This window comes from Lepidochelys kempii, chromosome 1 (assembly GCF_965140265.1).
Source record: "Lepidochelys kempii isolate rLepKem1 chromosome 1, rLepKem1.hap2, whole genome shotgun sequence".
Taxonomy (NCBI): Eukaryota; Metazoa; Chordata; order Testudines; family Cheloniidae; genus Lepidochelys; species Lepidochelys kempii.
Window position 1 is genome coordinate 49,347,860 of NC_133256.1, and position 13,622 is coordinate 49,361,481.

At 38.4% G+C, this 13,622-nt stretch overlaps 1 protein-coding gene across 6 annotated transcripts in view; it reads left to right on the top strand.

Moving 5' to 3' along the window:
* The window catches only part of NBEA (neurobeachin), an 848,387-nt gene that overhangs the window by 125,586 nt on the left and 709,179 nt on the right, over positions 1-13,622 (top strand). For all 6 annotated transcript variants that reach the window (XM_073341812.1, XM_073341823.1, XM_073341834.1 and 3 more), the window contains exon 2: positions 12,879-13,110. In XM_073341812.1, coding sequence (XP_073197913.1) covers positions 12,879-13,110 — 232 coding nt within the window. The remainder of the gene's footprint in view (positions 1-12,878; positions 13,111-13,622) is intronic.

A 13,622-nucleotide genomic window follows, 5' to 3' on the forward strand; every position in this document is an offset into this window, starting at 1 on the left:
TATTGATGTTTCTTAAATGTACGTTGGGTATTCCCTCTGGTGGATAACCATCTCTGTCATGGGATCTGAACCTCATGCTAATGCAGTTATGTACTACCCTGTGTAAAACAGGTATTCTTCATAGTTAAGTAGCCGGAACCGTTAGTGAGATTCATGCCATTAGCCTTTCCTGTTTTTTTTCTCTAAGCCTCAGTGACATCCAGCCGATGTAAGACTTCAAGTTTTATATGTAAAACAGACCCTTTGTTAACAAAACAAGGCCAGACCAAACCAGAAGTCTGACAGACTTTTTGGCATATGCGACTAAAACCAGAGGTCTGTCCATATAGATAATGCTGTGTATGCTAAACTTCTGTGATCTGGCAGTTCTCTTTCCCCTTCGCCCCCTCCAAAAAAAACAAAATCTGTGGGAATTAGAGCACACTCATCTAAGTAGTAGGCAGCTTCCAGCATATAATAATGCAGTGTATCTATAATGGAAATGTCTAGTGATGCTTGTTTGGAGTTCTGAATACGCTCTCAAACAGCATTGTTCTCTTTACCTAACCTTTAGATCTAATGCCCAGTTCAGAGGAGCAGTCCTGTAATTGCTTTTCAGTTAATACTTCTCAGATCCCCCCGTACATCCCCCACAGATGCCACCTAATCTTCTAGGGCAAGAGGGGATCCATGCTAGTAGTTCTTAAAGGAAGAACATATGGTTACTTACCAAAATAATTGTGGGTCCATTTACACTGCAAAACAAAGAAAACCCTGTGGCACCAAGGCTTGGAGTCTGGGTCAACTGACTTGGGATTGCAGGGCTTGTGTTTCAGGACTAAAAATAGCAGAGTAGACATTAGTGCTCAGGCTAGATCCTGAGCTCTGAGACCCTCTCCCTTTTCTGGGTTTTAGAGCCCAGGCTCCAGCCCAAGTGGGAGTGTCTACATTGCTATTTTTAGCCCTGTAGTGTGAGCCTGAATCAGTTGGCCCTGGGCCCTGTAATTTGCTGCTGTGGGGTAGTTTTTGCACTCCCTGTCCATCCACTCCTTTGCAGTCTGTTTAAGGACTTGCCTTACATACTCAAGTCCTGGTGGTACACTGGAGCAAGGGGGAGGTGAATAGATTCAATGGACATTCCTTTACTGCAGCTTCAGCGTTTGAAAGCCTAGGAAACACATTCTCCAAGAGTTTTGGCACAATCCCCTTAAAGAATCATGTTTATTTTGAGTAAGTTACCTTTTAATTATTTAAGCATTGGTAGTAATTGTTTTACAGGCTTAAATACAATGGGCCAAATTAATCTCTTTTCTGACTATATTGACTTAATTGAAGTGTTGGATATGTTTGGCCCATCTGTTAATTGAAACAATATTATCCTATTCCAGATTAATAGTGATTTAAAAGAAATAAATAACCCTATACTATCCCTTTTTACTAGGTAGAGTTTCTGGTTTGCCCATTTCTAGTGTTGGGAAAATCTGACTCCTGGTACTGGAGACTTTAGTGAGAACTGATCTTCTTCCTTAAGGAAATTAGAAAGCAGACAGCTGTTATAATAATTTTTACAGTTTCTTCTGTCATGGTTTGTCCCAGCAAAGCTAATATTCTGCGGCAGATAAGTGTAACAGGAGGTCATTGATAATTACAATGTTTTGTTTATAAAATCTTCGTTTTTTCATGACTTCTTATATTCTCTTCAAATGATTTCAAATACATATTTGAGGACATAATTAATATATTTTAGTGTATCCCATTGTGCTCAAATGACTCTTGAAAAAATCTGAAAAAATCCCCCCCCCCCCCGACTTACGTACATATGGTCAAATCAGTTGGTTTATATTTAATGTTTATGGGATGGAGAAAGGGTGATAAAAGCACTGTCTTCCCTGATTGATGTAATAAATACGTAGCACACAGACTTTGTCCAGAGTAGGGAATAAATGTGTTAAATCATAGTAGCTAAATTTAAGCTCAAGTCTTTTAGAACGAACACACAAACAAATAAAGGTTTTGTGCTGTTTTCTGGGAACTCAGCAGGCCACAGTCAATGCTGGCTGGATACAGGTGGTTTTGGTTGAGGTTTGCCATATCTGTTTATCCAAGTAATTTGATATAATGCAATTTACAAACTTTGGTCCCCAAGAGAGACCCCCCCCCGAACCCACATAGAGGCCTGTTGAATTCAGTGGGGTGCAACTATCTATGTGTGTAACAAGTTGGAGGGAATAGGGCGTAAACATATAATTTTTTGTAAACTAGCAGGGCTTGAAAACTCTGAAAACTTGAACACTGATCCACGTTTTCTTAAAGAAAACCTAAGAAATTACATTCAAAGTCTATGTCAATGCAATTTTAAGGCTGTACATTTAAATGCTCAGGTAAGAAACCCCCAAATTTAAGGCTGAACATGCAACTTGATCTATATACTCCATGCATGTTCATTATGAAAGCCTTTAATTACATGACATTTGCTTAAACAAAGTAATTTAGGTTTTTCTACCAAGTCATTATGCAATATTTGTGTAGTATTGTACTATTTTATACATGCCAAACACAGAGAGAGTTGTTTCTATAAAATACTGTATCATAAGCTAAAACTTTTAGAGAAAGTACAGGATAGTTAGCGAGATGAGGTAGGTGAGGTAATAACTTTTATTGGACCAACTTTTGTTGGCAAAAAAACAGGCTTGCCACAGTGAATATCACCTCACTATACACCAACTTTCCTCAAAATCACAGCATTGCTGCCTGCTCAAATATCTGTGGACAATAATATCTGGTATCAGTGGACAACATTAATATCCACCCGAACACATTGCTAAACTCATCCATTTCATCCTCACCCATAACAATTTTACATTCAACAATACTTTGTTGAAACCATGGGTACTAGGATGGCTCCCCAATATGCCAAACTCTTCCTGGGCCACCTTTTGGAAGAATTTCTGGACAAATGCACCACAAAACCAATTGTATACTTGAGATGCATTCATATTTTCATCCTCTGGACTGAGGGCCTAAACTCCCTCATAGGTTTTTATCACAATTTCAGCAACCATCAAACTCTCTCTAGAACACTCCTGCACCAGTATCAACTTCCTAGACACAAAGATCAGCTTTAACAATGGAACCTGACAGGCAGCTACACGCAAGAAGCCCACAGATCACCACACTTAAACCTTCACAGATCCAGTAATCACCCCAAACTCACCAAAAAATCTGATAGTTATAACCAAGTCCTCAGATACCACAGAAAGTTCTCTGAGGACCAAGTCTGGGATGAATGAAACACTTAAAATCACCTTCACCAAACAAGTACACTCCATGAGAGAAGAGGACCACATCACAGGCCACCCAAATACCCAAGAGAACCTGCTTCAATACAGGAGAAAAAAATCCCCTCTGACTGCACACTCCAAGTTGTCACCTACCACTCCATACTGGAACCCATATTGAGATATAATTAAATAGTTACAACCTTTACTCAATGGGGACCACATCCTGAAATAAATCTTTGCTAAACCCTCACTTTTGGCCTTCAAACAACCCCCTCAGCCTCTCCAGGCTCCTCACCAGAAGCAAGCTCCCCACAGACCAGGACCCATGAATACAAAGAAGCACCATATTCTTACATAACTGATGCAAAACCTGCAGACACATCTCCACTACTGTGGTGATCAATACCTCCTACAATACACTTTTCAAGATCCATAGGTCCTATACATGCCTACCACAACATGTGGTCTGTTTCATTCAGTGCACTAAATATTCCAATATGTGGGTAAAACCAGATAATCGCTATGCTCTTGAATGTACTCTCAGAAAAATAAGGCAAAACACTGTCACCAGTCGGCCAATACTTTTCACAAAACAATCACTCCATACTGAACCTCTGTCCTCATCCTCAAAGGAAACCTGCACAGCACTGTCAAAAGACAAGCCTGGGAGCTTAAATTCATAACTTTGCGAGACACTAAGAGTCATCACCTTAATAAAGACACTGGATTTATGCCTTATTGCAATAATCTGTAACCTACTAACTCCCTTTTTGGTCCCATGGTTGCTGGGGTGTTAATGGGTCAGTTCAGTGTGAATGGAGTCTTATAATGTGAGTTAACTACTTATGCTATACAATTGGTGCTTCCTTGTATTTAGATGTGACAAACCTTTCTCAGACCTGAAGAAGAGCTCTACATAGCTCAAAAGTTTGACTCTTTCACCAATTAAAAGCTGGTCCAATAACCTGTATTACCTCATCTGCATTGTCGTTCAAGAACAATGTACTGAGTTGGGCATTGTTCCGACCACGCTGGTAGAAAGACAATAAATGTAATTGGTTTAAGACACAACTTTATTCAATTAACCTATCTCAGAATACCCAGCAATATACTGTATAGTGCATGTAATAATAAGATAATATAAAATAAGATTCCAGAAATGTCACTCAGTGTGTCACTGTGGCCAAAAATGTTTGTCAGTGTGAAGCGATGGAAATAGCTACAGGTGTGATTAAGAGCTCTTTTTGTTCAGTATATCACCAAGTTGAATCATCAATGGGTTTTGTTGTCTGTAGCCATACCATTTTTAAGTTCTCAGCCATTTTGTTTTTACAAGATTACACCTCCACAGTGGATAGCTACAGTAATCTGTCATGCCAAAAGTCCTAGACCATTGTGGTATTGGAGGTAATGTAACAAATCACTATCCTTATTCTGCAACTAATTTGTATGCAAAAATTGTATTGGCTCTATGAGGGAGACTGCACACATAGTGGATTACTTCACCCAACTGCCACAGTTCTTCAAAACCACGCACACAACACATCCAGCGCACACACACTAACTCCAAACCAGCACAGTACATACACTTCATTTGCTACCTGCTCAAATCTTCCAGCAGTGTCATTGTCATTGTGTGTGTGTCACTCTGAAGCCTAGAATGTCTGTCTTTCTGAGTCAGTGTGAAGTGAGAGGAACAGCTACAAACATGTTTTTTGTTTAGTATGTCACCACATTTACTCATCATCACTGGACCTTGGGATAACCAGATGGAATGTTGGAGTCTAAAGGTTCTGTGGCAGTTGGAAGGTGATAGCTGTTACTCCCACCTTCTCTGATCAACTATGTGGGATAACAGAGGTGGTTGTATCTCCAGTCAGGAGGCAGCTGTGTGAACATACTTTGAGGAACATGTACAAACAACAACATTGCTCACTACAATATGGCACATGGAAACATGAGCCTCTTTTTTCAGGTTTTTTAATACATGATGAATTACAGCACAGGCTTAAGTTACTAGATATTTCCTTAATTGTTTCCACCTATTCTGGAGGACTGCTGTCAGTCCTTCTCCTTTTTAGCCTGGTCCCATCCCAGTGATGGGACCCTGCCATTTGTACTTCATATGAGGGTTGAGGGAGGCTGAAGAAAAAAATTGTGTATTGTCTCCTTGCTGTACCTGCCTTTATGACCACCAGACTCCTTTCCCCACCTTCCTTAGGGGTTGCTTTCCCCTAAATCTGCAGCCAAATCAGGTTTATCAGAGAATTATGTTCTTTCAGTAATGAGTGCCTGTCCTGGACATCTGCCACAAGGAAGCACGAACAACTGTCTTGGCTGCCTCTGCTGCACCTCTAGCCTGGTTCCCAAATATTTACCAATTTCTTCCTTAATAACAGCCAAAAACATATTTGCTCCTGGTTGGATAGGTATACTTCATCCTCCCTAAGTAACTTTGAGTGCCCGGTATGAATAGTACCAATCCCACTCAGTAGTGGATGAGTTTACCCAACTCCCTCATCATACACTTACTGACCTTATCTGCGAAATAGTTATATAATAGGAATTTATAGTGTTGGTATTGACTAATGAAATGCTCAAGGTTTATCTACACCTCAATAAAAGACCTGTGGTATGGCTGGCCCAGTCAACTGACTCAGGCTTGCAGGGCTCAGGCTGTGGGGCTAAAACTTTCAGTGTGGACACTCAGGCTCAGGCTGCAGCCCGAGCTCTGAAACCCTGTGAGGAGGGTAGGTCTCAGACCATGGGCTCCAGCCCAGGCCCGAATGTCTACACTGCAATTTTTAGCTTTACAGCCTGAGCCCTGCAGTCCTGAGTCAATTGACCCAGTCTCTGAGACTTGGTGCCGCTGGCTTTTTACTGCAGTATTCGGTAGGCCAGTTAGCGTATATCTATCTGAAACCACCCTTCTCTATCTTAGTTTGCCAAATTTGAGGTTTGCCATAAGATATTTGAGCAGGAGTCCGCTTTGTATAAAAGAGAGCTTCTGGCCGCATAGGGCCCTACCAAATTCATCGTCCATTTTGGTCAATTTCATGGTCATAGGATTTTACAAATTGTCAGTTTTACGGTTTCAGATGTTTACATCTGAAATTTCATGCTGTTATAACCATGGCAGTCGTGTCCCAAAAGAGGGTTGTGGGAGGGTCACAAGGCTAATGTAAGGGGATTGCAGTATTGCAACCCTTACTTCTGTGCTGCTGTTGACGGAAGCACTACCTTCAGAGCTGGGCAGCTGGAGAGCAGTAGGCAGCACAGAAGTGTGAATCACATGGTGGAGGGAGGTCATTACTTTTTGACTATCCAGGGTCCAGTAGTCAGTCTGGTGCCCTTGCCCACAGCCAGCCCAACGCCCCTCTAGTCCCCAAGTTCTGAGCCTGGAGCCAGAGAGAGGCAGGGCTGGGGGCAAGGGCACCAGAAACTTTGTAGAAGGTGGGGGGGGGCCCACAGGCGCCAGACCACTTTTTAACGTGGGCATAGTTTGGAAGACAGGGTGGCATTGCCTCCCCCAACCCGGAAACTGTAAGTCTCAGGCAGATGCAAAGCAGCACTGATGGAGCTGTGCTTTGTGGTGATGGATCTGATAACTGTGATCAGCTTCCTCACTGTGAAGTGCAGCTCCTGTCCAAGGCTTGCAGATTGCGGGGGCAATGCCACCCCTACCCGCAAAGTATGACCGTGTTAAAAATGGTGGGGGAGGTAATGGCTCTCTAGGCCCTCCCCAGTTGCAGTGCTGCCCCGGGCTCCTGCTGTTTGCTGGGCTCCAGCTGCTTAGTCCTGGCTGGGCTTCTCCTGCAGATGCTGCTCCCAGGGCCAGGTCAGACCTACTTCCAGGAACATCCCCTGGCTGCAAGAAGCACCACAGCTGCCCCCTGTACAGTGACCCCTCCCCCTACTGCTGGGGAGCGATGCAGGTAGGAAGCGGGGTGGAGGTATGGAGGTTCCTGGCCGCTCCTATGCGTAGGAGCGGGGCTATGTGGTTGCTTCTGGGAGTTGCATGGGGCGGCCCCTGACCCTACTCCCTGGCTGGAGCGCCAGATCAGAGCAAGCCCCAGACCACGCTCCCCAGCGCCAGCAATAGAGAATCCATCACAACCCTTGGTAAGTTGTTGCAATTGTTAATTACTCTCTCAGTTAAAAATTTAACCCATATTTTCGATCTGAAATTGTTTAGCTTCAGCTTCCAGCCATTGGACCATGTTATATGTTTCTCTGCTAGACTGAAGAACCTATTATTAACTATTTGTTCCTCATGTACATACTTATAAATTGTAATCAAGGCACCATTTAACAAAGAAAAGGTTAAGCTAAATACATTGAACTCCTTGAGTCTATCACTATAAGACAAGGTTTATAATCTTTTCATCAATCTCACTGCTTTTCTCTGAACCCTTTCCAATGTATCAACAGTCTTGAATTGTGGACTCCAGAACTGGACACAGTATTCAAGCTACGGTCGTACCAGTGCAAATGCCCCTCACCCTCTGCAATGTCTGCTCTGTGCTGTCTCTAAGAGGCACAGAACAAATCACTGGTGTATGCTTTTTACACCAGTGAACACATTGGTCAGTTCTTCAGAAATAATAAATAACATTAGTTGAATAGTGTAGCCAAACAATTCTGAATTGTGTGGTCTTAAGGTTATCCATCTGTCTCAGAACCACAATCTGGGAATTAGTTTGCTTCCTCCTTTATTACTATTTTATAGAGTAGGATAAGCGACTATTAAACAGCGATACATGACCTTGATACAATTCAAGAGACTTCTTAATAGAAGCTAAAGCACTGGCTTAAATTGGATATTGACTGTTCAATCAAGACTCAAAAGTAAAATTATAAGTTTGACATAGGAGGAGGAATTTATTACATATATGATATAAAACCAGGAATGATTTATAATAGTATCATTTGATCTTCTATAAGGGTTTGTGTCCCACCCTTTTGAGATATACTTTAAGGTCGCTGACATTTGGTTTACTTCAGAAATTCTCTTTTGGAGCATGTGAAAACTGGGAGGGAAGGAAACGAGGATATTTGGTTTCATATAAACATTTTGTTTCATATAAATACTTTGTTTTGATATAAACCTGGAATAAATGTAAAAAATGTTTGGGAACCCTAAAAATTAGGAAACTTATTTCAAGGCAAATTAAAACTGTTTGTTAGTTATTTTGTTCCTCTAATCTAGTATCCTGTGTTGAAATGGCCAGTACCAGGCGCTTCAGAGGAACAAACAAGAAACTGCAGTAGGCAGTTATGGTATAACTTGCACTAAAGTTTTTTCTGACCCCTGTAGGTTGGCTTATGTCTCTCAGTGCAGGGTTTATATATTCCAAAACTCAGGTTTTGTTATTTACCACTGTAATTTACCTGGATAGTCTCATCATCTCCATAAATACCCAATCTTAACTCTTCCTCCTTACATATTGCCTTTTGTGGTTAATGCTCCTTTTTGTTGACTCTCCATGTTCTGAAGGATGTCTCTCTGGCTACAATTACCTCTTGATCCTTACCATTTTAGCTACACTAGTTTACATTTTGGGTTCCCACTTTTTTTTTTTCAGCCTGTATTGGTATGTTTGTGTCTCGAGACTTTCCCCCCGTCTTAACTAACATTGATGCCAAATTTCAGGATTTTTTTTTCTTTTGACTTTAGGGCTTTTTAAAATTCTCTTCTCCCTCCCCACCCTTTTTTAATTGCCCCATTTATAAATTTTTAGTGTTATTGCTAGTTTTTTTATATCTTTCCTCTGTCGACTGGGATTAATTTATTTAAATCACCAACAGGGAAACCTTGATCTAAATGATCACTTTTTATCTTGTTTTACATTTATGCTTTATTTTCCTAAAGAAAGGTTGATTCTCATTGGTTGGCAACAATTAAACATGTTGATGTGCAGCTAAATATAGCTTTTACACAAAATGGTACGTCTTTTTGCTAACCAGGAAGATACTCCCTGTATCTATGCACATTCATTTAAATAATTATGTACCTTAATGTAATTTATTCATATTCTTATTTTTTTATCTTAGAAAATGGTGAATGATACATTTCTTATTTGCTAGATGATGATTTTTTTTTCTCATTTGTTTAGCTCTGTTTGGATGGAAATTGCTATCTCTGTGCATTTTAATTGAATTTCATTTAAAAATTGGTTTTCTAATTAAATAAAACTACCTTAAATTTATATACATAAGAAAATAAGTTTATCAAAACACATTTTGCTTTTAAAACTGACTGACTTATTTAAAAAGGGAATATTTGTAGTTAGTGAATTAGATGGATTGCTTCTGTCAAGTCCTTCAGCATTGTAGAATTAGTAGATCTGATCCTTTCACACCTAGATTTTTGTCCATACATTGGAAGAGGAAAACAAGCTTTCCTGCTTTTTTCAACTCCCAACTGGTTTCTCAACTTTAAATGGGCTAATCATTGAACTGAATGAATTGAATAAACTGAAGTGAAGAATACATTTTCTCTGCACCTGTAGAAGAGGTTACCAGTGTCAAATGTTAACTTAGCACTTCAGTAAAGTCTGTATTTTCCACTGAATGCATCCAGTGAAGTGAGCTGTAGCTCACGAAAGCTTATGCTCAAATAAATTTGCTAGTCTCTAAGGTGCCACATGTACTCCTTTTCTTTTTTCAGTAAACTCTGGTTTCAGGTGCTTGGTCAACTGTTTCCAGTTCAGTAGTTTTACTTTCTTTAACACGTTGCTGGCAAACATACTGCTTAATATTTATGTAATTTAAATAATTATAATATTTAAGTTTAGGCCTTAGTATAAGTTTTCATAATTTCTAATAGTTTAAATAGGTTTTTAAAACAGAAAAAATGTGTTTAAATTAAACATAAAAATAAAATTTTAAATAGAGATTTTTAAAAATTATTTTACTTTCATCATGGATTTTTATCCACCCTGTTGTGTTTACTGTTACTTAGTGATTCAGGTATGTTTACCTCTTGAACCAATTCCTGCATATTTATCAATTTGTCTAATCAAATAATGTGCATATTTTTCAATAAAAAGTTGTATGCCAACTTATAATGTGTATGCATCTTTTTCATAGCTTAATAATGTATATTTATATACCCGGTTAACATGTCAAACTGTAATATACTTAAAAAGTCATTGAGGGAATACTAAATTATTACTGAACTTTGGGAAAATAGAAAAAACATTGTATTAGCATGGATATTTGAGGAAAAAGCAAGCAAGTTGAACCATCTGCTGCCTTTTACACAAATAAATACATATGCAGTCTTCTGTCCAAAAAGGTCTTCCTTTCAGGTGTACTCTGTACATCAGCTAAAGGCAGTATCTTGTCTTAATAATTGTAGTGCATAGTCCAAATTATTTGAACCCAATAGAAGGCTTTACATTACCTGCCTTGTCAATACTTTAAAATGCAGCACATTTACTAAATCCTTGTCTCTAAGATATTGCATGAACAGAAATCATTTGGATTTTTTATAAGTAGAACATGTTTAAATGCTAGGGATTAAAGTTATGTGGGAGCACTGTTGCCTTCAGCTTCTGCTGAAAACAAAGCAAAAGAGCCCTCTCTTCTCCTTTGCTTCTGTAAGCAGAACGTCCCCCCAAGCTCCCCTTCCTTCATGACTAGTGCAGTGAGAATTTCCCCTCTTACTGCAGTTTATTTTAACCACTGTGTATTGCTATGTTGCGTAGAAATTAGCAGGTACAAACTGTCCAGTGGAACCAAGTGTTCAATAGTGTTTGGCGTGATGAGAAAATTTGAATCAATGTGAACTGTACAAAGCTATTTGGTCAAAGAGAATGTTAATGACACTTACTCATTATTGTAAATTATTCTAATACACAACGCTAATTTACTGGAAAAATCCTCCACATAGGATACACACGTGTTACTACTAAGTCAGAAATAGCAAAACAAACCCACCGTTTTTTGAGAAGTGCACTTCAGTCTTTCATATGACTATTTCATGACTCTAAAACTGTCTCCAGAAAAGTGCTTCAGTTTTTTTCTTTGAAAAATATGATCACCTGAGGCATCCATTATAAATGATTGCTTAAATTCTAAGTAATTACATTTTTCACGTTCATTTAAATCTCCTAATAAACCTAAAATTCAAATACTAATAATAATTGAAGCAACAAATTAATTTGAATGTAACTTGGTTATCTCTAGAGTCTAAATTGATAGTCAACTGATTTATCATTTAGTAAATTCTGAATTATATCATTAGAATATTTTAAATTGGTTGTTAAATTGGAAACCTGCGTGAATCACTTTCAGTAGTATTAGTCAGGTCTGAGGATTAACAATTGTGGATGTTGGGGCCAAAAGTAAAGGAAAGAATACTGAATATGCAGGATGGTCTACCTATGTGAAAAAGATGTGCTTCTTTCATACTGGCCACTTTAATTATTATATAGTCTGTAGGCTGTGGAAAGTGCAGAATGTTCTCAATCAAACCCTGAAAAGTTAGATTATCATAAAATTGTTCCCTATCAACACATAATCACTGAAAGTAAGCACTTATCACAATCACATACTTTTAAAAATATCTTTCATTTAACATATAGCATTGTGCCTTAAGACTTTTTGGGTTTTTTTTGCTTAGCAAATTATAGACTATATTTGGCGTCTTTATAAGGAAATATTTGTATTTTCAAGAATCTTTATTGTTACTGGGTATAAATAATATGTCTAATGTTCTGATCTCTGAGTTGTTTTGTTCCTGGATTGAATGAAGTTTTCTGCTGCTATAAAAGAGGAGAAAAATTCTGAAAAAATGACAAGTGTTCCTTGTTTGAGTAAGATCTCTTTCATGGATTGCCTTTTTTCAGTTATGTAGGCAGATATTTGCAGGTTGGGGTGAATGCACTTTATTTTGGCTATATTTGGAGCCAAATAGGCTCTATCCATTTTTTGTTCAGTTTTACCTACACCCCAAGTAATTTTGGGATCTGTTCAGAAATAAAGCTCATTGGATTGGAATTTTCTACATCAGGGAGTCTCAGAAGTAATGCATTGAGTTCACATATCTCCAGTTTTATCCTTTGAGTAAGCAACTTTCTTTTCCAAGAGCTGCAGACAGGTGTGTGCTATTATTTGAGCCAATTCTAATGCTGCTACTTGTGCACTTGTTTGGTGGAGTCACCCTTCCCTTTGAGTGAGTTGGTCTACAGAGGATTGCAAAGATATTTTGATTTCTGAGCCAATTCAGATGCTGCTATTCTTGTACTTCTGTTTATTGGAGTCAATCTGCCCTTTGAATTAGTTGGCATAAGGAGGACTGCAGAGAGGTTTTCATTTCTGAAAGTATGCTATCCAATACTGAGGGAAAATTTCAGTTAATTTCTTATATGATCTTAGTGGCCATTGTGCTTTTGCCATCTTGATTATCTTCGTGATCTGTTGCCATTGAGATGTGAGTTTTCATATCAAATTTATTTGGATTGTCTGCCTTAACACTCAAAAAGTAGTCAGTATTGGTTGAAATAAGGATCTGTAAAGCTGCCAGCCAGTTCAGACACACTGCTCAACTCCTCAGTAAGACTCAAATTATATATTACAAATACTAACATTTGTTTTTTTTTTTCTTTTTAGCTGGTTGGTGGAGAGTTTGATCTAGAGATGAACTTTATAATCCAGGATGCAGAGAGCATAACGTGTATGTCGGAGCTTTTAGAACACTGTGATGTAACATGCCAAGCAGAAATCTGGAGTATGTTCACAGCCATTCTACGTAAAAGTGTCCGTAATTTACAGACCAGCACGGAAGTTGGCTTAATTGAACAGGTACTGCTGAAGATGAGTACAGTGGACGACATGATTGCAGGTATAAATTACTGATTGATATGTATAACTTCAGTGTTCCTGAACACTCAAGCGTTGCAAGCCTAGTCATTATTTACATTTCACAAGCAGTAAATTATTTGATTATTATTGATACTGAGTCAACAGTACTAAATCAACTTTATGTAAATGTAATGGGCAAAGATTATAAAATACTCTTGTTTTAGAAGTAATGTTGAAATAGTTTAGTTAGTATGCACAATTCTTTTAAAAAGAAAATAGATGACTGCCTGATCTTAGTGATAAAATAAGACAACTTTCAATATATCTCATAAGAGCATCTCTGACACTTATTCTCAGTTTCTACAAATATTAATTGCTATGAATTGTTATAGTAAAAGAATTGAACCATTATTATGGCCCTTTTAAATAATAAATAGTACAATTTTTTTATATGATTAAAAACCAAGAGAACACTAGAAATGTTCACATTTATTGAATATTGTATTTTTGGACTGTATTAAGCATTTTTATTTTAGTTTCTATGCTTCAATT